This window comes from Mycothermus thermophilus (genome assembly GCF_041956435.1).
Source record: "Mycothermus thermophilus strain CBS 625.91 unplaced genomic scaffold VTJ04scaffold_2, whole genome shotgun sequence".
Lineage (NCBI taxonomy): Eukaryota > Fungi > Ascomycota > Sordariomycetes > Sordariales > Chaetomiaceae > Mycothermus > Mycothermus thermophilus.
Window position 1 is genome coordinate 3,920,694 of NW_027191428.1, and position 23,241 is coordinate 3,943,934.

Consider the following 23,241-nt stretch of genomic DNA (forward strand, 5'->3'; position numbering starts at 1 on the left):
GACGACCTCTTGGGCCTTTTCTATTCCGGCATGATCCTTCTATGACGTTGACGATTCTTTTCCCCTTGTTGCTCCTCTCGCTGGAATGAGCGTTGCTTTGGGCGATTTTGTGCCGCATTTATATCCTCACGCTTTGGGTACCAGGGAACGGTTTTCTCTTCTTTTCCATCGTTTCGTGGCATTTAATTGATTTGCCTAGTCCTTTACTCAGTCTTGGTCTCCTGGCATTTATGTGTCTGCGGGAGTTTTGTGTCTTTCGTTGATCTTGGTTTCTTCTCTGTCGTTTCAGTCTACCTAGCTTCTCCTGTATCTGGTTGTTGCTGTTCTCTATTCGGATGCGTCTTGATACCGTCATTTCTGATTCTTCATGGGAGGACATACCCTACTGGGGACCCAACGTTTGCCAGGAAGAGTAGGTGATGTTGAGAGGGTCGCGTTTCGGGGCCTTGTTTGGCTGGTGTGGTTGATCGAATGAACGGGTTGCAATTGGAAGCAAGCATGCCAGGAGCCAGAGCCTGTTCTTGATTTCGGTCTCGTTGGACGGCGAGAACCGCTGTATGATAACTAGAAGGATGGGACACGGCCATCTTGCTTGAAACAGCCAGGAGCTCGCAAGATGGAAGAATGTCCTGGAGACACAACACGCAGACAGTTATAGCTTGGCGAAGAGAGAGTCTTGAGCTTGTCCTTCGGCAGTCGTTGGCCTTATAAGGGTGCGAGTTAAGCCGTCGCGTCGCAGAGATGTGGAGGATGAAAACACCGTTGATTATTTCGAGAAGTGCTCTTCGGTCCTTGTTTTACCCCTGTTCCCTGGCCACCGAGACCGCAACGCCAAAAATTGAATGAGACAAAACAGTCCACTGTCCCAACATATGACACATGGAGAGTACGTATGCACAGACCACCCGGAAAAATAAAAAGAACAGACAAAAATCCCAGTGACGATGCCCTCCTCTGACTTTTACTTCTGCTTCGCCTTCTCAGCATTCCTCAAGTTTCTCTTCATCCTCCGCTCATTCCTCTTGATCCGTTCACGAATCTCCCTCCTCTTATCACCGCGCACGCTCTGCCCCAACGCCATGCGGCGCTCCTCGTCCTTGGCCTTAACCTCGATGATGGGCTGGTCCTGCTCGGCCTTGTTGGCGCCCTTGTAGCCCCACTTGCGCTCCCACTCGCCCGTCACCTCGTTATACTGCAGGTTGCGGCGCTGCTCGCGCGTCTTGGGCTTGATGCCGCGGCGCTTGGCGAAGGCGGACCATTTGGTCTCGGGCTTGCCGCCGTTGCTGGTGTCGGGCACGGGCTTCTCGCGCGGCAGCGGCGTGGTGACGGGCGGCAGGTTGAGCAGGACGCCGTCCTTGGTGGAGGTGATGGCGCAGGTGGTGAGGAGTTGGTTGATCAGCACCTGGGCGCCGTCGCGCGCGACGGAGGCGAGGTGGGATTCGAGCGCGTCGCGATCCGAAGTTTTGGGGGCGTTTACGGGGTTGGGGTCGTTGGCGAGGAGCAGGCCGAGGTCGAAGGTGTAGGGGGTCGGTTTGTCGACGGTGACGGGGAGTTTGGCGGGTTTCGAGGTGCCGTTGGTGGCTGGTGGTGGTGCTGTTGTTGTTGTCGTGGACATTGTGAATACTGTGGGGAGTTGGAACGGGCTTTGGTGGTATAGGAGGTTGGCGCGGGTAGAATTGATTGAGCTTGTTTAGTTGATTTGGGTGGCCGTGATGTCTTTTGGAGGTTCAAGTTTGTATCTCTGCAATGTCGCAGCATCTACCAAGCATCAATGGATTGGCAAGAGCATGCAGGAGGTTCCGAAAATTTAGGCGGTATGAAGTGGCAGAAACTGGCCCCGCTATAGATGGCGGATAAGTCCCCACTGCCAACCCCAACCCTGGATGACTTTGCCGTCCCGACTCCATCCCGTCCCGCATTTGGATCTGAAATTTGGAGCTCCGAGTCAGACACCACAGCCAACACCAAGAACACCAACAGTCCCGATGATGTGATTGAGCCCAGACACCGAAAGGCCAGAGAGACGACTCCGACTGCGATACTCTAGCCGACTTCACCATGTCGGCCCCCAATTGCTTGCGGTGCCTGGTGCGCCCGTCCACAACGGCGCCGGCATTGCGCATCTCGGCTCCGACATTAACCTCAGTCCTGACACCAGCAACACGGATAGCTTCCTTCTCCACGACAGCAGCGACACAAGCTGGTCCTGGGCAACAAGCGGTGGTCCCGGCTCCCCGAGGAGGGACCATGATCGGAGGCCATTACCGCAGGGGCAAGAAGCTGATATTGGGAGGGAAAAAGAAGAAGAGGACCATCGAACACGGCAAATCCCCGCTGCCCGGCGAGCGCAAGGCCTACCGCAAGCGCATCACCCTCACCAACGACAACGCTGTTCCCGTGACATGGCTGACCGATCTCACTCCCACTTCCCTGGCTGATCCCGAATGCGTCGGCAAGGTGCTGGCCCTGCCCACCTCGACCGTGGACCAGCTCCGCGCCAGCGAGGCGTTCAAGACCACCCAGTGCTGGGGCATGTTCCGGAAGCCCGCCGTGCTGGTGCGCAAGGAGACGGTCGACCTGACCAACCGCATGCAGTCGGCTGCCGGCGCCCGGAAAACACTCCGCCTCGTCGTCACGGGCGACAAGATCGCCGGCAAGAGCGTCATGCTGCTGCAAGCTATGGCCCACGCCTTCTTGAACGACTGGATCGTCATCCACTTTCCTGACGGTATGCTGAAGTTTCGACGTCTTCACTCAGCTGACGTATACCGAATGCTAACTCTCTCCCCCAGCCCAGGAGCTCACCACGGCGTGTACCGAGTACGCGCCTCTCCCTGATACCAACCCGGTGCAGTACAGCCAGCCGGTGTACGCCCTCAAGCTCATGCATGCCATCCGCAAGGCCAACGCCGATGTCCTAGCCAGGATGACCACGGTCAGCGAGCACTCGGAGCTCCCACAAACCGTCCCAGCCGGCGCCTCCTTGCTCAACGTTATCAACCAAGCCAAGGAAGCCGAAACAGCCTGGACCGTCTTCCAAGTCTTCTGGTACGAAATTACCTCTAACGCCCCCAACCGGCCGCCCGTCCTCCTCTCCCTCGACGGCCTCTCCCACATCATGCGCGTCTCCGACTACCGCTCGCCCACCTTCGATCCCATCCACTCCTTCGACCTGGCTCTGGTGCGCCTCTTCACCGACGCCCTGGGCGGCGCCGTCCGGTTCCCCGCCGGAGGCGCTGTCCTCGGCGCCACCACCCGCAACAACTCGCCACGCTCACCCACCATGGAGCTGGCCCTCGCCCAGCGCGAGGCCGAGGCGCTCAAGGCGCCCGAGGTGCCGCAGAAGGATCCCTTCTTCCGCGGCTACGACGAGCGCATCGAGGCGGTCCTCCGCTCCGTCGACATCCTGCGCGTCGGCGGCGTCGACCGCCGCGAGGCCCGCGCCCTGCTCGAGTACTGGGCCGCCAGCGGCATGCTGCGCGCCGTGATTGACGAGAAGACGGTCGCTGAGAAGTGGGCGCTCGCGGGCGGAGGCGTGTTGGGCGAGATGGAGCGCGCTTCGTTGCTTACGATGCGTATGCGATGAGGGAAAGTCGAGTGAGAGAGGGGTGAGTGCAAGAGGGAGGGAGAGGCTGCGGGAAAGGCAAGGAAACGGGGATAGGAATGTATTCTTGTACATGACGCGAGAAAACCTGCCGATCTGGCCTGGTACCCATGTATTATTGTGTCGTTAGAAACGAAATGTAGAGGTTCTTGTATGTGTAGGAAAAGGGTATCATGAAATGTCACTCATGGTCATTATGTCCAATCTCTTCCACGTTGACGGAAGATCCTGTACAGAGAGACAAAATACACCAGTCATCACCAGGAGAGACCGACTATGACATGGCTCATCTCAGTTCCATTCCATGATTTCCCCTTGCCCAACGCCTCTGAACTAACAGACCAAAAAAGAGAAACTGCTCAAGCAGACACTACTTTAGGTGACTGACGCTTATGACCCAACAACCCCATGGCCATATCATCTCAGAGCCCAATCCATCCAACAACCCGTCTAAGACACGGTACGCCCACAAGACCAAACCCCAAAACATCATTGATCCTACTCTTCCAGTCGCTCTCACAACTCGGCGCTGTCTTCCCGATCGCCCCGGCCCGACGTGATGAACACCAACCGCGTGCCATTTCCGGCAGTTTGCCAGACCTGGGTGGTACGTTAGTTTCGCCACAGAAAAAACATAAGAGAAAAGGGGAAGCACTCACATCCAACTCGGTATACTCCTCCAACGCCGCCAGCCACTGGTTCTCGGTGAAGCCCTTGGCGATGACCCTCTCCTTGACCTTGCGGAGGCTCATCTCCACGCCGCCCGTGCTCTCCTCGTCCTCGTCGTCATCATCCGCATCGTCCGGCCTGCACGCCCCGCTATCCGCGAGACCCTTGACCAGGTTATAAATCTTGCTGCTGGCGTTGAGCGCGCGGCGGCCCGAGGCGGTCCGGTCGTCCGTCTGGGCCAGGCTCTCGCGGCTGGCCTCGACCAGGCGCAGCGCCTCGTCCACGTCGTCCTGCGTGACCTCGTTGCTGAAGCGCAGCCGGGCGAGGGCCTGCGCCAAACGGACCACACCGAGGAGGGTACGCGGGGTGGTGTGGCCGAAGTTGTTGGCCGAGGCGGCCGAGGCGGCGGCAGCGGCCCCGGCGCCGCCGGCTTGCGCGGCCCGCCGCTCGGCACGGCGCTGGTTGTTACGCAGACGCACGTACGTCTTGACCATATACTCGGACACGGCCTGGGGAACGACGGGGCGGAAAGTGCGGGCCTGGGCGACGTAGGCGCGCACCTCGGCCGGGGAGAAGACGACACCGTCAGCGGTGCCGAGATCCGGGTGCTTGCTGTGCATGTGGACGTGGGTGACGTGGCGGGCGAGTTGTGCGTCGGTCTCGCGCGAGGGGTTGTCGAGGAGAAGGAACATGATGTCGAAACGCGAGAGCAGGGCGGCGGGGAGGTTGATGTTTTCAACGGCAGAGAGGCGGGTGTTGTAGCGACCGTACAGCGGGTTGGCTGCGGCCAGGATAGAGGTACGGGCGTTGAGGGTGGTGGTGATGCCGGCCTTGGAGATGGAGATGGTCTGCTGTTCCATGACTTCGTGAATGGCGGTACGGTCGTTGTCGTCCATCTTGTCGAACTCGTCGATGCAGCAGATGCCGTTATCGGCGAGCACGAGAGCACCACCCTCGAGCACCATCTCATCGGTGACGGGATCGCGCATGACGGCGGCGGTCAGACCGACACCGCTGCTACCACGGCCCGAGGTGTAAACACCGCGCGGCGCCACCTTGGAGATGTATTTGAGCAACTGGGACTTGGCCACACCAGGATCACCCATGAGGCAGATGTTGATGTCACCACGAATACGCATGCCGTCGCCCACCTCCTTGGTCACGCCGCCGACCAGCAGAAGCAGGAGGGCCTTCTTGACGTCAAGATGGCCGTAAATTTCAGGGGCAATGGATTTGGCCAAGTACTCGTACTGGTTGCCGGACTGAGTGAACTTGGCAATGCGGCGGGCCATGAGGGGGTCGATTTGAATGTCCTCATAGGCGCGCTTGTGCTGGGTAACGTGGTGGGCCTCGAGGTACGTGTCAGTCAACAGGCCTGCGCGCATGGCCTGGAAACCGGTATAGGGGGTAGGAAGGAAAATGCCGGCGATATCGACGACGTCACCAGGGCTGACCTGGCGGACGAGACTGCCATAGCAAAGGACAGTCAGGGTGCGAGGGATCTGGCCGATGGGCACCTGCTCGGCGAGCTCCTGAATCTTAACCTCTTGGAAAGGCAGGAATTTGGAGGCGCGCGAGGAGGGGTACAGCTGGCCGCGGGCTTGGTTCTCCTGGCAATCTCGCGACGGGCAGATGGTGAGAGGGCCATACTGCTTGTCGGTGACCGGCTGGAAAATTTCGCAACCACAGCGGTCGCAAGTGTAGGCGCTGACCTGGACGATGGGCTTGACATCGGAGACGCGGGTGGCAATGCCGCGGATGGTGATGAGCTTGCCTAGGTGCTCGCCGCGGACCTGGCGCACGGAGAGGGCCTTGACAGGGCCGCCATCGGGGCCCGTGGAGCGTGGCTTAAAGACCAGAGTGTAACGGCGCGTGAGCTGCGCCGGGTACTGATCTTGGAGCAGGGTAGGATCGGAGTCGCGGTCGGCAACTTCGCGGAGCATCTGGTTTCGCTGGGCGCGGTTCGCCATAAGCACATCGAGTACGTCGTCCTTGAAGGTGATGCCCTCGGTGGGCTCGGGCATCAGCTTGTCGACGGCGCGCGACAGAATCTCAACGTAGTGCTTGGTGTTTTGCTCGACCCACTCGGTCAGGCGCAACCCCTCGTTCACATCCTTCTCGTAGGTGGCGAGATCATCAAGGTCGATGACGACCTGGCTGAGCTTGCGGTCGGCCAGCTGTTGTAGCATCTCGCGGTACTTGTAACGGGGGGCGGCTTGTTGCTTGGTTGCCCTTTGACTCTGGCGTGGGGCATTGGCGCCATCCTCGTCCATAAGGTCCTCATCGTCGCTGAAGTCTTGGATGTTGATGTTGCCGATGGCGGCGGTCAAGGCGTCTTGGGTGGTGGTCTTGAACTCGGAGAGGAAGTTTTGGAAGGCGGCTGTTCCGGGTCAGAGGGCGGACAACATGAAGCAAGATTGTTGCCGTGCGGCACTCACTCAACTGGGCATCATAGTCGACCGGCGACTTCATCTGGAGGAGCGCCATTGTTGCGGATTATGTTTATTCCCAGGCCCCTTAGAGCCAGGGTTGTTGACCGGATTTCGGGTGTCGGAGGAGGCGACAAAAGGGGGATGGGGTTGCACTGAGAAAACAGAAGCAGAAACACAGTGAATGCTTCTGCCCTGAGTTGGGGATTTTACTAAGGTATGGGGTAGCTGTTGCGGTGGTGTTGGTTGGATTTGGAGTGGGTTGAATTTGGGTGCGGGCGGTCTGCAGCGGAGGAGGAGGAGGCTGGGCACCTAGCTGCACACTGGACCTAAAGCCAGTCCCCACGTTCCTGCATGGGAACGCGTCCTGATGGAATGCAACCGCGCTTTTTCGCGTCGCTCAGTGGGGGTGCCAGCCCCAGTATCTTGGCACCCATGCCCCACTGTCTGACGGGAGGTACCCACTGTTGCCAAGTCTCCCCCGGGCTTGCTTGGGTCCTGAATGCCCCTGTGATCCCGGCGCCTGGAACCGCTGTTGACCTTGCCTCGGCACATGCTACAGTGCCGGAGAGCCGCCGGCGCATCCACTTCAGCGACTCGGTCCGGATGTCTCAGCCGGGGAACACCAACACCTACTGGTCCTCCTTCAAGGAGAGCGCCATCCGTCTTTCATCTTCTGTCTTCACCTCTCCCTCCGCCCCAACACCAAACACCGCCGACGACAGGACAGAGAAGAGGAACATGGCGCCGAGGAAAAACAACCCGTCTGTCGCGGCTGAGATTGCCCTCGCCCATCTCCAGAACTGCCTGGTCAACCTGCCGCCGTCGCTGGCCGCCCTGCTGGCGAATGCCAACACGGTAAGCTTCCCTCCAGCTAAGCTGTCTATCATGTGAGGAGGCGCAGCCCAATTGACCGTTGCGTCTTGCTTGTCTAGCCCTCCCAGAATGTTGTCGTCGAGATCAGCTACCGCGTCCCTGCCGCTCCCAACGGCTCTTCCTCGACATCCAGTTCCTCAACAACCAAGTCCATCTACCTAGGATGGACCGGCATGCCCAGCAAGCGCCGCGTCGCCCCCATCGTCGGGAGAGACGGCATCAGCGGCGCGAGGGGTGCCCGCGACCAGGAGGTGTCTCTTGTCGAGATTGATGCCACCCTCGCCTCTACCCTCGGCCTGAAGGACGGACAGAAAGTCACCGTCTCTATACACTTGGATCCCCCGTTGGCTCACACCGTCAACATCGAGCCCCTGACCCCTGAGGACTGGGAGATGATTGAACTTCACGGCACCTTCTTGGAAGACAACCTGCTCTTCCAGATCCGCGCCGTTCCGAACCCCACCTACGCCCCTGGCGGCGTTGTCGCTGGTGCCCACCCCCTGACCCTCCACCTCTCTCCCACCTCGACCGCCAGCATCAAGATCCTGTCGCTCGAGCCCGCGCTCCCCGCCGATGCCCCTTTCGCAAAAATCGCACCAGACGCCGAGGTCATTGTGGCTCCCAAGACCCGCCAGAAGGCTCGCAGCAGCCGGGACAACCGGAGCGTGGGCGGCGCGTCCAGGAAGAGCGGCAAGAGTTCAGCCAGCACTGCCAAGAAGAAGAGCACCCGCGAAGAGAAGAAGCCCGTCTTGTTCTTCCGTGGAATCGACAGGCGGAACTGCCAGGAGTGGTTTGACGACGCCGCCCCGGAGGACCTCAGCGTCTGGGTCGACCAGGACCTCCTGTCCGGGAAGGACCTGAAAGGCGTCAAGTGGGTGGCCGTAACTGTTGTGCGGCCCGCTGGCCTTCAACAGCCCGTTGATCCTGCCGCGCAGCAGCCACAAGAGGGCGATGCCACGGCAAAATCGGCGACGAAGCTCATCGCAACTCTCCGGCCGTGGGATGACCCGCCTGATGGCCAAATGGCCGCCCTTTCGTCGCCCCTGTGCGCCGCACTGGGTTGCCAGAACATGGTCGGCGGCGTCATCAAGATCGAACCGAGCCCGGCCTCGCTGCCGCGCAAGACACCCGACAAGGATGGTGTTTCGCGTGACTCGGTCCAGAAGCTCAGCATCTACCCCTTCCAGTCATCCGCTCCGGCCCAATCTGCCGGCCTCAAGTTCGGCGGCCAGTCAAAGGCCGAGAAGGAGGAGGCCGCTAACCAGGTGAAGCATATCTACGGACCGGATGGGAACCGCATGCTCCTCGGTCCCCTTACCGACGGACAGGTCCTCGGCGTGCACGACGGCCTGAAGTGCCCTCGCGGCTGGGAGGGTGCCCTCCTCAAGTTCGAGCCTTCGCAGCCATCTGGACAGGGAAAGAAGTTGAGCTGGATCATGGGCTCTGAGTGGAAACTGCCTATTGTGGTCCAGCCGCCCATCGCGAAGCCGTCGTGGCTGACCGAGTCTGATAGCGAACCCCTCGACGCGCCATCGCTGTTGGTCGGCATCGACTCGTTGCTCGAAAAGCTCCGGACTCATCTCTCACACATGTCATCGGTTCTCCTGACGGGCGGGCAGGGCTCCGGCAAGACTTCTGTCGCCCAGACCGTTGCGCGTGCTTTACGCGAAGCTGACCTCTATCACGTCACCTACTTCCCATGCACCAAGCTGGTCAACGACGAGTCTAGGATAGCAACCATCAAGGAGACCCTCAACCGTGTCTTCATGGGGGCGAGTTGGGGTGCCCGGCTGGGTGGCAAGGCCATTGTCATCCTTGACGACCTCGACCGCCTGTGTCCCGCCGAGACCGAGCTGCAGGTCGGCAATGACAATGCCCGTAGCCGCCAGATCAGCGAGGCCATTTGCTCCATGGTTCGCCAGTACTGCGGCAAGGATAGTGATGTCGTTCTGCTGGCCACTTGTGGCGGAAAGGACACCCTGCACAACGTCCTTGTCGGCGGCCACATCGTTCGCGAGATCGTTGAGCTGAACGCTCCCGATAAGGAGACCCGGCGACGGATCCTGGAGGCATTGACCAAGCAGGGCGCCGTCGAATTGGAGGACGCGCCGCTCGAGGATGATAGCGGTAGTCGCCCGACGACAGCTGATGGCAGCGTCACGGATGGCGACGGCGGATGGATGGATGGCCCGATCGCCCCAACACGCCGGAAGAGATCTGGAGGCAAGCCCGGTGGCTTTGTCTTGGATCTCGACCTCGACTTTCTTGACTTCGCAGGCCAGACTGACGGCTACATGCCAGGCGACTTGGGCGTTCTCATCTCGCGAGCACGCAATGAGGCCCTCAGTCGTACCGTTGGCGAGTCGCCCGACCGCGACGCCACCACCATCCGCTTGACCCGCGCCGACTTCGACAAGGCCATCAAGGGCTTCACGCCTGCGTCCCTGAGAAATGTGACCTTGCAGAGTTCCACCACCACCTTTGCCTCCATCGGCGGTCTGCAAGAGACTCGCAAGGTTCTACTTGAGACTCTCCAGTACCCCACCAAATATGCACCCATCTTTGCTCAGTGTCCGCTGCGTCTTCGCTCCGGTCTTCTGCTCTACGGCTACCCCGGCTGCGGTAAGACACTCCTCGCCAGCGCTGTGGCGGGCGAGTGCGGCCTCAACTTCATCAGTGTCAAGGGTCCCGAGATCCTCAACAAGTACATCGGCGCCTCCGAGAAGAGCGTCCGCGATCTGTTCGCGCGCGCCCAGGCCGCCAAGCCCTGCGTGCTCTTCTTCGACGAGTTCGACTCCATCGCTCCCAAGCGCGGCCACGACTCGACGGGCGTCACGGACCGCGTCGTCAACCAGCTGCTCACCCAGATGGACGGCGCCGAAGGCCTCTCGGGCGTCTACGTCCTGGCCGCCACCTCGCGTCCGGACCTGATCGACCCCGCCCTGCTGCGCCCGGGTCGTCTGGACAAGTCACTCCTCTGCGACTTCCCCACGCTCGAGGACCGCCTCGACATCATCCGCGCCCTGGCGACCAAGGTCAAGGTTGCCGACGAGGTCTGGGACTCGGACGAGCTCATGCTCGAGCTCGGCCGCCGCACCGAAGGGTTCTCAGGCGCGGACCTGCAGGCGCTGGTGTCCAACGCTCAGCTTGAGGCTATTCACGACGTGCTCAACGACAAGGAACACCAGCCGGCCGCGGGCGCAAGCCGACGCGGTGCGAAGAAGTCTGGGTTTTCCTCGTCATCGTCGGCGAGGAATTTCATCCAATTCCGCTACGGCGATGACAGCAATGGCAACGATGTCGCAAACGGCGCAGTCGCTCCGCGCACCCGCGCCGCCCAGCTCGCCGAACAGGCCGCCATCGCGAGCAAACTGGAAAGCATCCGCCAGGCAAGGAAACGCGCGCGCCAGCTGGCCAAGCCGGGGGCGGATGCCAACGGCGGCGGTGCCAACAACAATAACAACAGCGGAAAGGACGGAAGTGGTTCGTCTTCGGAAGTGGTGATTCGGTGGCACCATCTGTCCAAAGCGCTCGAGGGCACCAGGCCGAGTATCAGCCCCAAGGAGCGGGCGAGGTTGGAGAAGATTTACAGGGAGTTTGTGGTGGGGAGGAGCGGAGATATGAAGGATGGTCAACCCAGTATGGAGGTGGGCGGGAGGAGTAGTTTGATGTGAGACGGTGGTCGGTTCTGGTTTGAGGGGATGTATGATATTGGTTAGGGTGGGTTTTGTATAATAATGGTTATTTAGTTGGTGGTTACAGAAGGACAGTTTTGGATTTAATGGCCGCGTCAGGTCTGTTCTCATTCTGCCGTTTTCGAGCTGAGTTGCGTCTGACCGGGATGTTGCCAACCCCTATGATATGCCTGTTCCAACTTGACCATATGCCCGTATGTGTCGTAGTGACCAACATCAGGGTTACTACTCCATAGGCCGGCATGTAATAAGAACACACTACCATTTACACATCCATTTCATCACAATCATCATCATCATCGTCGTCGTCACGTTGACAAGTGCAAAGGAGCCAATATCCAACGCTCACCTCAAAACATCCACAACCACCATCTCCCCCTGATAACCCAACAATAGCCGATCCACCCCGCCGCAACCAATATCTACGTCAGAGGTCGTAAGGTCCAAATCAACAAACACGCACCTCTTCCGCCGCCGGCGCGACTCTTGGTAAATCCTCAACGCCTCTGCCGCTAGGGAGAGCCGTCGGATCTTGACCCGCACTAGCTCCTGCACATGGTGGCAGTTGTGTTGTTCGACCTCCGTTGCTCCTCCTCCTCCTCCTACTCCTGCGATTGCGTAGATGGACTCGGGATGGATCATGATGGGCCCGGCGTGGATGGTGGGTAGCAGCAGGGTCGGTGGCGTCGTTGAGATGGTGTCTGGGGTAAGGTTGGCGGCGTGGACTGAGAGGATGAGGGACTCTCCGCGGGAGAGATGGTAGGGTTTCAGGGGTTGCTTTGGGCGGTGTGGTTTGGGTATGTGAGGGGTCACAGGCTGCGGTGTTGGAAAAGAGGGTGCGAGCTGGGAAGGTTGAGGAGGATGGCTTGGTGGGATGGGAATGGTGTTTGTATGTTCTGGGGGCGGTTGTTTTGGTTGGGATGGTGGAGGGTTTGGGTATGCTGGAGAAGGAGGTGTCTGGGGAGGAATGATGAGCAAGTCTGCTGGATCTGGATGTGTCTCTGGCTTTGGTTTGGCAGTGGACGACTCGATGGCGGTTTCTAATGGTTGTGGTGGTTGTGGTGGTTGTGGTGGTGGTGGTGGTGGTGGTGGTGGTGGTGGTGGTGGCTGCGGCGACTCGGGACTTGGAGAGGGGGCGGATGGTATCCGGTTGGCCTCTTTTGCTAGAGAGTGATCCGTGTGTTTCTCACATCGTTCCTCGGAACAAGGGAGCGCAGCCGAAGAAGCTGTCTCCTCTCCCAATCTCTCTTGTGTCGTAGGCCCCGTCCTGTCAGCCCAAGCATCGCGGCCTCCCGATCCCTCTGCCACAACTGTGCTGGCCGGCCGTGAGAACAGTGGTAAGGGTGGAAACACGGCGCTCTCATTCTGGTTCTGCATCAGGGGGCTCCCACCGGAGCTCAAAAACTTGGGCAGAGCATCACGTATTCGCGCCTCCAAGGTTCGATTGAGTTGTTTGTGAACAGAATCGAGTTCAGGGACCGGAAGGAGTCGCCAGTTGGGGTATAAGTTGCCATGAGTCCTCGGAACGTAGTACTTCCCGTGGATCCCAATGAGCAGATTACATAGGTAGCAAGCGTCCTTGCTGGAGCAGATGACACGGGGTCTGATGGTAGCAGGATGCAGCTCATAATGGCACACAATTTGGACTTCGGCGTGGACTTTGGACTCGCTCAACCGGCTTTTCACAAATGATATGAAATTTGACTTGGTCACCACTTTTTCCTCAATTGTTGTCGAAGGAGGTAACAGGGCTCTCGTGTTGTTCTTGCATCGGCTGATGCATTGTTGAAGACAGTCGGGCGGGACCTCAGTGTCTCGGACAAACAGGTGAGGTTGGAGAGAGACGGAGACGATCTCGGCATGCCGGAAGATTCCTAACTTTCTGGCCAGTCGAACGAGGTAGGCAGAGCAATCTTTGTACCGGGCGAGTCGCTCCACACGCGTGATGATGGCGGTTGTTGAGGTGGGATTTGCATCTGACAGTTTGGATAGAATAGAGCCAGCAAGGCCAGTGCCATGAAATCGATGGGCAACACGGATAACTGTTTGAACGTGTCGTGGAATTTCATTCTTAGGGCACCCTTCCAAGCCCTGCAGGGCGTCGAGGAGGGTCCGGGCATGTTTCATGAAGGCATTCACGTCATCTTTGAAGACCTTTCGCTGGCGCTGTTTGTCAACAGCACCTATCGCTTCCTGGATGAGTGTGCCCACCCAGGCGTGCTGTTTCGCTTTGTACGAGTACTTGGCATCGCTTCTCTTGGACCGTACGCGTGAGAGGACTCGATGATGACACATGTCTGCAACAGCAGACAACACTCTCTCTTCCATATCGGCATCACCTGTAGACCGGAGACGTAAGCATGAGCTGTGGCATCAAGTACAGGGAACACACTCTGACCGGCACAAGCGAGGTGGCTCAAGACGACTGCAAGTCCGTCTTTGATTCGTTTTAAGACTTCGTCCTGGGAGTTTGGCCGCTCCTTGTTGATGGCGATGACGATTCGGACCCCTTTTCTGTCTGGGAGCTCCTCGACACAAACAGCAATAACGTGATTTGGGTCATCAGAGATGCCGGAGATGTATGCTAGAGTACTCGTCAAGCAAACCTCATCCTCGAAGGATAGGGTTCGACGAGGGTCGTTGGCGACAGCGGTTGAAGGACGTGGATTGTCCTTGGCATCTGTCGGAGCTTTTGTAACATGGTATAAAAGAGAAGCATTTATCGCAAGGCAAAGTTGCTGTTTGCGTTGGGCTTTGGACAGCATGGGGTACTGAGAACATTGAATCACAGCGAGAATGGGTGACTGCGGCGATGTTGACGGCCATCAACACGACAAACTGCAGGAGAAGGCTCGGAGAGTAATGGCCGTTTCGCGCGTATTTAAATTCGGCGGAAGCCATTTGTTTCGACGAGGATATCATGACCTCCGGTTCCAGCATTACCGTTGGCGGACAATGCCATTCGCAGGCTCGGAGGCATCTACAAACGTAGAAGCTGCAGTGAGGCCCGCCAGTGGTGTTACACAACATCACAGCCTCTGGCGTCTGCAGGTTGCCCCGCGCTTTATGTCAATGGCCTTGAAGTTATCGGCGAATTGAAGTTTAGCCCAGGAATGTGCAAACGGGCAAACGATACTCTGTGAGTTGTTAGAAAAGACACCGGTATCATGAAACGGGTCAATGAGCACTTACTGTCCAGGGTCCAATATCTCCTCTTGACACCTTCCCACTCTCCTTTGCCTTCCTCGGCCAGTTGGGACATATCAACATCAATAACCTTCCAGTCGACATCGAGACCAGCGTCTGCAAGATGCAGCTCGACGACCTTGGTGTAGACGTCGTAGCAGATCTGGCGGTCGGCGCCAAGACCATTGAAAAATCCGAATCTCCCCTTGGGGTCAAGGAGACCTGGGATGAACTCGGTAAAGAACATGCGAAGCTGTGAATAATCCTCCCCGAAAGTGTCAAAGTAGATGGCATCGTAGACTTGATCCTCGGCAAGTAGTTGCTTGCAAACCTCCTGCCACCGGCCCCGGTAGACCTTGAAGGCGCCCGGGCTTGGCCCACTCTCCTCCCAAGCCGAACCGAACTTGGAGTTTGGACTGTCGATGTGCTCCAAGACGCCAGGATGGGCCTCGATGATATGATGGCGGGCAGGTTTTGTCTCGGCGAACATGGTGTCGATGATACCCATGCCGAAGCCGATGTTGAGGATGCGTTTCCCTGGTTCCCTTCCCGGGAGCAGCTCGTCGACGCTCTGGCGCATGATGTCGGTCTCCCAGGCCATCATGACGCCGTTTCCTTCATCGTCCACAAGTTTGCCGTCGGAGTAGGTCAGTTTGGAGCGCAAATAGGCCTCGGAGGTGACGTCGGCCTGGGTTGCGTCGACGGGGGGTTGGAACCGTGGTTCCTCTGCCTCCTGATCTTCTTGGTCTTCCACCTCTTGCTGCTCTTGTTGCTCGTCTGGACTTTCTGCTTTCCCGTTTGACTTGGTCTCCTCGACGTTGACCAATTCTGGCGCCTCGTCCCCATCCTCGCCGACGATAACCACATCCCCTCCCATGTCGACATCTTCCCCGTCCTCTTCATCTGATGCCTGACTCCCCAGCTCCTCGTAGCCTTCCAAAACCCCAAACAGCATCTCGGCCCTGACTCCAGCGTTCACGCATAATTCGTACAGCTCTGTCCTCCCAAGACGGCGGGCGACGCAGCCAGGGGTCTCGTTGTGGTTGTCGACATCATTCCAAATGGCACCCCACAAAAGGAGCTCGTAAACGGTTTTGCTCGCAGCCTCGAGGTCTGCCGGATCGTCATCCTCGGAGGGGCTGCCACAGGAGCGGATGGCAGCATGAAGAGGGGTCTCGCCGGTGACGGGGTCCTGGGCGCTGGCACGGCCAGGAGTGTCGAGAAGCTTCTTGACGGTGTCGAGGTCGTGGGACCAGGCGGCGGTGAGGATGCGCTGGGTTTCGGGAGGACAGGAGGGCGAGATGCGGGCCGAGATGGTGTCGGCGTCTGTGTCGGCCATTTTTTTTTTCTCTAGTTTCTTCGTCTCCTTAGATTGCTGTCTCGGACCTTTTGTTGCCGCGAATGAAAGATATGTGAGGGCAGGGGGAGGGCAGAGGGCAAATATCAGCAACCAGGAAGAAACGAAAGAAATGTCTATTATGTTTGTCAAGTTTCTTCCAAAATGTTCAGGTTCTGTTGTTGTCTCAGACAAGCTGCCCCTCATGCCCCTCCAAACTTTCCTGTGCCCCTCAACAGCAACAAGTTCCAAACTTTTGGAGTTTTTAGTCAGCCAAGGCGGGACCAGCTCCAGCTCCAATGTCTTGGCATCAAAACTGTCCAGGACAGGACGAGAACGTCAGGTAGGTCGACATCCATGTTTCCATGTCCTGACCGAAGAAATAAAGTAAAAAATACTGGCATAGGCATGATAGGTAGATATGTTTGCAGATAGTTTCCATAAAAGTTATTTCAGCAAGGAAACAGGAACAAAAGGATCTGCATCTTGAACTTGCTTTCGGCTTTCCGTTTTCGGCAAGTTAGCCACCTCCAACCCTCAATCCTCACCTAACCCTGGCTTCTTCTCTCTTCTGGTTTGCTTGGGTTTTTCGTCGAGCTGCGGCTGCGAACTGGAGCTGCAGAGCAAAAGCGGGTAGCAGCGCTGGAAACGGAAATCTTGGCTCCTGTGTCTCCACCGACGTCACTGATTCTTCCAGGCCCCGGAGTCGCCAATCGCAGGTTTTCAAGCCTGCAGGAAGCACTGCAACAGAGGCTTTCATCGGTCCTTGGTCTGCCATTTGCCAATGGCACCGTGCAATCGTCCCACGTGCAACCTCGTCTTCGTCTTGCATCTTAAAGAACTGGAGCACCAGCGCTGCTACCACCATGTGGCAAGAACACCAAATCCAACGCCTTCGTGGTGTTGACTACGTACTTACACTTAATTTCATACATAATATTCAGATTCCCGACCGTCAACATTGGCATCCCGTGCCTGTCAATGCCGTGATTGTGTCTCGTGGATCTTGACGGAGCAACATCACCGTGCAGCACTGGGATCATCCCCGGCTCTTTGCTCCGACACTCGCGAGACTTGGCTTGGCGGCGGGAACTACTGCAATTCTCAACTAACCATCCATCAATCCATAACTACCACTATCCGATGAACGCGGAACCGTGACGTCCAGCTCAACTTTTCCCCCTGCTCCCTTCGTCGCTCGCTCACCGTCTCTGCCACATCGTCGTCGTCTGTCGCCAGCTCCCCAACCTTCTCTCTCCGACGTCACCTCCGCGATTCAGCCTCATTCCCAGCTCCGATCCTACGCCTGAAGAGTCTGTTTGACTCGCGGCCTTCCACACCGTCGTCACCATGAAGTTTGGCGAACAGCTCCGGTCGAGCATCATCCGCGAATACCAATGGCACTACATCGACTATGACGGGCTCAAGGCCGACCTCAAGCGTCCGAGCGGGCCTCTGCGACTCGTTCCCCCGCGCAAGAATGCCGACCCCAATGCTCCTCCTGTCCAGCGCCGCGAATGGACCGAAGAAGATGAGACTCGCTTCGTCAGCAAGCTCGAGGCCGAGCTCGAAAAGGTGCACACCAAGCAGCAGGTCAAGTCCATGGAGATCTCTCGTCGCATTGCCGTCAGCGAGCGCGAGGTCCGCGATGTCGTCAACCGCCTCCAGGAGCGCGGTCCGGGGGAAGAAGGCCCTACTGAGGAGGAGTTCATGCTGCTCGAAGAAGACCTGAGCGACATCATTGCCGACGTTCACGATCTGGCCAAGTTTGTCCAGGTCAACTATACGGGTTTCTACAAGATTATCAAGAAACACGATGTAGGTTGAGATCCCATTCCCAGTTGCCAGGCAACCAGCATGCTGACCCGTCACAGAAAATGACCGGCTGGCACCTACGCCCCGTCTTTGATACCCGTCTCAAAGCCAAGCCCTTCTACAAAGAAAACTACGATGCCTCTGTCGTCCAGCTTTCCAAACTCTACGACCTTGTCCGCACTCGTGGAAACCCTGCCAAGGGCGACAGCGCGGCCGGCGGCAGCCAGGCCAGCTTCATCCGCCACACGACAAAGTACTGGGTCCACCCCGACAATGTCACCGAGCTCAAGCTCATCATTCTCAAGCACCTGCCCGTCCTTGTCTTCAACGCGAACAAAGAATTCGAGGCCGAAGATACCGCCATCACTTCCATCTACTTCGACAATCCCAACACTTGGGAGCTGTACGAGGGCCGTCTCAAAAAGACAGAAGGTGCCGAGGCTATTCGTCTTCGCTGGTACGGTGGCATGAATTCTGAAACCATTTTCGTCGAACGCAAGACACATCGCGAGGACTGGACCGGTGAGAAGTCTGTCAAGGCGCGTTTCTCCATCAAGGAGAAGAATGTGAACGCCTATCTGCGTGGCGAGCTGCTGCCTCCAGCTATTTTCGAAAAGGCCCGCAAGGAGGGCAAGAAGTCGGAAAAAGCCATCGCCGAGGACGAGCGTCTGGCCCGTGAGATCCAGTGGTCTGTTCTCCGCAAGGGGTACCGGCCTGTATGCCGGTCTTTCTACCACCGTACCGCCTTCCAGCTGCCGGCCGACGCGCGTGTGCGCATCTCTCTCGACACCGAACTCACCATGATTCGCGAAGACAACCTCGACGGCGTCCGCCGCTCTGGTGACAACTGGCGCCGTATGGACATCGGCATCGACTACCCCTTCTCACAGCTCCCGCCCAAGGACATCGTTCGCTTCCCCTATGCCATTCTTGAAGTCAAACTGCAAACTCAGCTCGGACAGGAACCCCCTGAATGGGTCCGCCAGTTGACTTCCAGCCACCTCGTCGAGGCCGTGCCCAAGTTCTCCAAGTTTATCCACGGCGTCGCCACTCTGTTCCCGGACCGCATTAACCTGCTCCCGTACTGGATGCCCCAGATGGACGTTGACATCCGCAAGCCTCCTACCCACGACTTTGGCATCAAGAGGTTAGAGAGGTCGGCGACGACGTCAATATCCGACGACGAGGACGATGAGGATTCAGACGACGAGTCTTCGGGGCCGCGGTCTTCCACGGGTCGGGCCGAGTCGAGCGCTGCCGCCGCCGCTCGGAATGGCCGTCCGTCAGTCCTGCCTAACGATGTCGAGGACCAAACCACCGACCGCCCCGCGGCTGACGACACCTACCTGTACGACTCGGAAGACGAGGAGGACGAGCAGACTCGCTTGGAGGAGGCGCGTCGCATTGGCGGTTGGACCTACTTCAAGGCGCGCGCCGGGGCGTCTGCCCGGGCAGCCGGCCGTGTCACTTGGAAGGTGCTCAAGGCCTTGGTGCCGCGGCCGCGGTCGACCCAGGTGCCGCGGAACGCGAGACTGGAGTCGCTTCTCGGACCTGGCCAGATCCAGGAGCGTCGCTTCAAGGCGCCGCCGGGGAAGAAGATTTACGTGCCCGTACGAGTTGAGCCGAAGGTGTATTTCGCTGCCGAGCGCACCTTTTTGGGATGGGTAAGTTTTTCTTGATTTGAGTCGCTGGCCACTCCCAGATGCTGACAATGTCTGTTTCTTCTTGACAGCTCGAATACTCCATCTACGTGGGTGCCATTGCCCTGACGCTGCTCAACTTCAGCTCCGAGCACGGCCATCGGGGGTCGTTCGCCGCCGCGGCGGGTTTTACTCTGCTCGCCTTCATCTCGCTGTGTTACTCGGTGGCCATCTACCTGTACCGAAGCCAGGCCATCCGCACCCGCAGGGTGGCGCGCTATCATGACAAGGTCGGCCCGAGCGTGCTATGCGCGGCGCTATTTGCCGCGGTCGCGCTGAACTATGCTTTGGAGGGGAAGACGAGGGGGTTGTGGTGAGGTTACCTAGTGTCGTCTCGGGAGGCAGGGGAAGGCTGTAGGAGGCTGTAATTGTCTTAATGTGTCATGGAAAAAGGGTTCGGCTAGGTGGGGATTCTGGGCTGTATGGCTGGTAGCATCGGAAACTTGTCTGCGTATATATTCTTATGCATTTATGTTAGACTGTATTTTATGTCTTCCACCTAAATCTCACCGGTCTCTGTCGGTCGGGATCCGGAGCGGCACATTGCGGAATCACTGCGGGATTTGCGGCTCTCGGGGCTCCACCCCGAGCCACCGGAGCCGTTCGCCCCGAGTCCCGGCTCGCTCCGCGACAAAACAAATCGACTTTCCCTCCGCAACAATGAAACTTTGCAAACATGGATGTGGAGGAGGGGCAAGAAGAGGGAAAATCCCTTACCACACCCCGCGCTCCCCTGGCCCCCCCGGCCCCTCTCATACACAATTCAGGTCGCCGAATGGGGTCCTTGGCGATGTCGTCATCGACCCCTCCTCCACTCAGCGACCCAGTCGCCCGGCGCCTCCGTCCGGGGACGTTGTCCGCGTGCGGATTCGGATGCGGGTGATGGGCGTGCGACATCGGACAGCGGGGCGCACACCTCGCGACCGCGGACCTCCATCCATGTGGCAACTGGGATGATTCATGATGCTATTATTGCGGACGAACCTCGTGCCTTGCCTTTCCCTTTTCTGCTTCCGGGTGGCTTGAGACAGAAGAGGCGTTTCTTGCGTCGTGAGTCGTGGGGGTTGCCGTCCACGTTTTCTTTGAGGTGTATACGCCAATTCCATCCCGCTTCGCGCCAGGAGCCTTCTTTTGAAGATAGATATTTCGTGATCACCGGGCCAATCCACCCGTGTTGTTGTTGCGGTTGTATTACGGAGTACATACATACATCTTCTCATTCTGGACGTCGAGCGCGCCCACTTATACCTATCGACTTCGACTCAACGCTCTTTTCTTGTACGTCCACACAGAGAACGGCGGCAACGACAACATCTGGACTTCAAGGAGCCACGGAACAAATCAAGGCCGGTCTCGAAGACGGAGATACCTGAAGTATCTACAACAAGAACCACAACCATGCCCGTCAAACAAATCACCACCGCCTTCGGGCACTCCCTCCCTCCCGAAGCCCCTCACAACATCACCTTCCACATCCCCGGCTGGGAAACCTCCCGCGCCCTCCGCCGCGGCGACAAGTGGGTGCTTGAGCGTCTCGACTCCATCTACCCGCGCTTCGGTCCGTGGCGCGAAGTTAAAGAGGTACGCATGCTATGCCGCAACACACCATCCGTACCTATACCCCTATTAACCAGATACTAACCCATCCTCCCCAGCTCGCCCAAGCCCTCCACCCCCTCCTCTCCCTCCCCTCAACCCACAGCGTAATCCTCTTCCCCTCCCCGACCGCCGTCCTCGCCGCGCGCGCCTACGCCGCCTCGCCCTTCCGCAAACCCGACTTCCGCGTCGCGCCCGACGAACTCCTCTTCCGCGCCGTCGACATCCCGCTAACCCTCCCCCTCCCGTCGGAACCACAAGCCGATCTCGACCCGCTGACGAACCCCGGCCGCGCGGGCGGCGGCGACGTGTTTGCCAACGGGCAAACCGTGCGGCTCTACGCCATTGCCTACCCGTCCGACAAAGCCCCGGGAGCGCTCGGGGTCTGGCAGAACTACGGCATCGGCATATCCACGCGCCTCGCGGCGGCGGTGCTGCCGGCGGTCAGACGCGGCGAGGCGCAGGTGTTGGACTGGCGCGCGAGCGCGGCGGATCCGGAGTTGAGCTTGGAAACGATCCCGCCGACGGAACACCTGCCGCTCGGCCCCGCGCACGAGGCGGTGAGGCGGCGGATTGCCGGCCTCGCTGGCGGGAAGGGAGGGGAGGTGAAGCCGGAGGATGTGTGGCTCTACCCGACGGGGATGGCGGCTGTGTACCGGGCGAACGAGGCGTTGAAGGAGGTGAGGGGGGAGGATGCGACGGTGGTGGTGCTGGGGTCGGTGTTTCATAGCTCGTGGGCCCTGTTTAGCGAGGGGAAGGGAGGCATGAAGCATTTCAAAGAGTGTGGAGGGAGCGGGAGGGTGGTGGAGGAGTTGGAGGAGTGGTTGGAAGAGGAGAAACGGGCGGGGAGGAAGACGGCGTTTGTGTTTGCCGAGTTTCCGTGTAATCCGATTTTGGTGAGCGTGGATTTGGTTGGTTTGAGGCGAGTGGTGAGTACTAGTCCTCGTATATTTTGTTGTCTCCCTCCCTCTTGATATTGGGTTTTCTGTTTTGCTAACTGACCGTAACCCCCATCCGACAGGCCGACAAGTATGACGTCCCCGTCGTCATCGACGAGACCATCGGATCCTTTTGCAACATCGACATCTCCCATCTGGCCGATGTCATTATCACCTCTGTCACCAAATCCCTCAGCGGCTATGCTAACGTACGACCCCTTTCCCCTCTACCTACCACCTTAATTACCCCATCCCCATCGCTCACATATTAACAAAACTGCACAAAGGTCATGGGCGGCACCGTCAGCATCCCCCCAACCTCGCGCCACCACGCCGCCATAACCTCCACCCTCCGCCGGCAATTCCGCAACGAATACTTCCACGCCGACGTCCTCAAGCTCCTGGCCAACAGCGCCGACTACCACGCGCGCAGTGCCGTCCTCAATCGCAACGCCTTCGCCCTCGCCGACTGGCTCGCCAAGGAACACATCCCGCGGGACTCTTCCCCCGTTTGCGCCGTGCTCTACCCGCCCTTCACCGACACGGCCGACAACTTTGCCGCCGTCATGCGCGAGCCGTACAATGTCCCTGCCAAGGGGTTGTCATGGCACAGCTTGATCCAACAACAGAAACAAAAACAACAAGGAACGGAGGAGGAGGAAAATAAGACAGTGAAGGGGGTCAATGGGACAACATCTCAACATTCAGAACCCTCCCAATCTCAAAACCAACAACAACAACAAGTCCTCTTCCAGCCGGGCCACGGCTGTCTCCTAGCAATTGACTTCCACTCCATCCGCGCGGCCCAGGCTTTCTACGACCACCTGTCCGTTTTCCACGGACCGCATCTAGGCGCTCACCATACACTGGCGTTCCCCTTCAATGATGCCATTTGGATCAACGCCACGCCCGAGTTTAAGGCATATCTGCGCTCGTTCGGCGCTCGCGGGGAACAGGTGCGCATCAGTGTGGGTTTGGAAGACGTGGACGAGTTGTTGGACACGTTTTCGGCAGCGCTAAATGCGGCCGAGGAGGAGTGGAAGGTCGAGTTGGAGGAGGAGAAGAAGGAAGGGGAGGAGGCGATTCAGAACAGAGTGGCGCCATCATGATCCAAGAAAAGAGGGAGGATTGAGTAATTCGGATATCTTCACGAACAAGTCAAAGATCACATGTGGCAATGTAGTTAGTGACGGACAGCCTACCCTAGACGGTTAAGTCCCTGAAGGCTGTGCACCTCAATATTCGGCGGGTAAACTAGCGGATAACGCGTGCTAGGTACATATCCATGACCCCTTTGTGTGATCAGATGCCGAGGGCCGTTGTATAAGCCTGAATAAGTGCTCTGTCTCCAGCTCATTTCTCTCCTCGCTGCGCCAAAAACTCCCGCGGCACAATGC

The 23,241-nt window shown here is 58.4% G+C and overlaps 9 protein-coding genes across 9 annotated transcripts; 4 read left to right on the plus strand and 5 right to left on the minus strand.

Moving 5' to 3' along the window:
- Positions 1-20: 20 nt before the first annotated feature.
- Positions 21-355, minus strand: VTJ04DRAFT_3601 (uncharacterized protein; the record flags this gene model as incomplete). Its single annotated transcript, XM_069361520.1, has 2 exons — positions 21-80; positions 131-355. The coding sequence occupies 2 exons, from the start codon at positions 353-355 to the stop codon at positions 21-23; spliced, it is 285 nt and encodes a 94-aa protein (XP_069222122.1).
- A 606-nt stretch (positions 356-961) lies between these two features.
- Positions 962-1,615, minus strand: VTJ04DRAFT_3602 (uncharacterized protein; the record flags this gene model as incomplete). The annotated part of the gene is made up of 1 exon (XM_069361521.1): positions 962-1,615. The coding sequence occupies one exon, from the start codon at positions 1,613-1,615 to the stop codon at positions 962-964; it is 654 nt and encodes a 217-aa protein (XP_069222123.1).
- Positions 1,616-2,058: 443 nt separating this feature from the next.
- Positions 2,059-3,586, plus strand: VTJ04DRAFT_3603 (mitochondrial 37S ribosomal protein mS29; the record flags this gene model as incomplete). The annotated part of the gene is made up of 2 exons (XM_069361522.1): positions 2,059-2,728; positions 2,793-3,586. The coding sequence occupies 2 exons, from the start codon at positions 2,059-2,061 to the stop codon at positions 3,584-3,586; spliced, it is 1,464 nt and encodes a 487-aa protein (XP_069222124.1).
- A 534-nt stretch (positions 3,587-4,120) lies between these two features.
- VTJ04DRAFT_3604 (DNA replication licensing factor MCM7) lies at positions 4,121-6,760 on the minus strand (the record flags this gene model as incomplete). The annotated part of the gene is made up of 3 exons (XM_069361523.1): positions 4,121-4,204; positions 4,264-6,653; positions 6,712-6,760. The coding sequence occupies 3 exons, from the start codon at positions 6,758-6,760 to the stop codon at positions 4,121-4,123; spliced, it is 2,523 nt and encodes an 840-aa protein (XP_069222125.1).
- A 296-nt stretch (positions 6,761-7,056) lies between these two features.
- Positions 7,057-11,252, plus strand: VTJ04DRAFT_3605 (uncharacterized protein; the record flags this gene model as incomplete). The annotated part of the gene is made up of 2 exons (XM_069361524.1): positions 7,057-7,560; positions 7,638-11,252. 2 exons carry the CDS (start codon positions 7,057-7,059, stop codon positions 11,250-11,252), a joined length of 4,119 nt encoding a protein of 1,372 aa, XP_069222126.1.
- Positions 11,253-14,375: 3,123 nt separating this feature from the next.
- Positions 14,376-15,798, minus strand: VTJ04DRAFT_3606 (uncharacterized protein; the record flags this gene model as incomplete). The annotated part of the gene is made up of 2 exons (XM_069361525.1): positions 14,376-14,410; positions 14,466-15,798. 2 exons carry the CDS (start codon positions 15,796-15,798, stop codon positions 14,376-14,378), a joined length of 1,368 nt encoding a protein of 455 aa, XP_069222127.1.
- Positions 15,799-17,145: 1,347 nt separating this feature from the next.
- On the plus strand, positions 17,146-19,627 carry VTJ04DRAFT_3607 (uncharacterized protein; the record flags this gene model as incomplete). The annotated part of the gene is made up of 3 exons (XM_069361526.1): positions 17,146-17,613; positions 17,670-19,274; positions 19,343-19,627. 3 exons carry the CDS (start codon positions 17,146-17,148, stop codon positions 19,625-19,627), a joined length of 2,358 nt encoding a protein of 785 aa, XP_069222128.1.
- A 6-nt stretch (positions 19,628-19,633) lies between these two features.
- Positions 19,634-20,514, minus strand: VTJ04DRAFT_3608 (uncharacterized protein; the record flags this gene model as incomplete). The annotated part of the gene is made up of 2 exons (XM_069361527.1): positions 19,634-19,728; positions 20,295-20,514. 2 exons carry the CDS (start codon positions 20,512-20,514, stop codon positions 19,634-19,636), a joined length of 315 nt encoding a protein of 104 aa, XP_069222129.1.
- A 194-nt stretch (positions 20,515-20,708) lies between these two features.
- On the plus strand, positions 20,709-22,953 carry VTJ04DRAFT_3609 (uncharacterized protein; the record flags this gene model as incomplete). The annotated part of the gene is made up of 4 exons (XM_069361528.1): positions 20,709-20,891; positions 20,966-21,835; positions 21,928-22,053; positions 22,132-22,953. 4 exons carry the CDS (start codon positions 20,709-20,711, stop codon positions 22,951-22,953), a joined length of 2,001 nt encoding a protein of 666 aa, XP_069222130.1.
- Between the last annotated feature and the right edge of the window lie 288 nt (positions 22,954-23,241).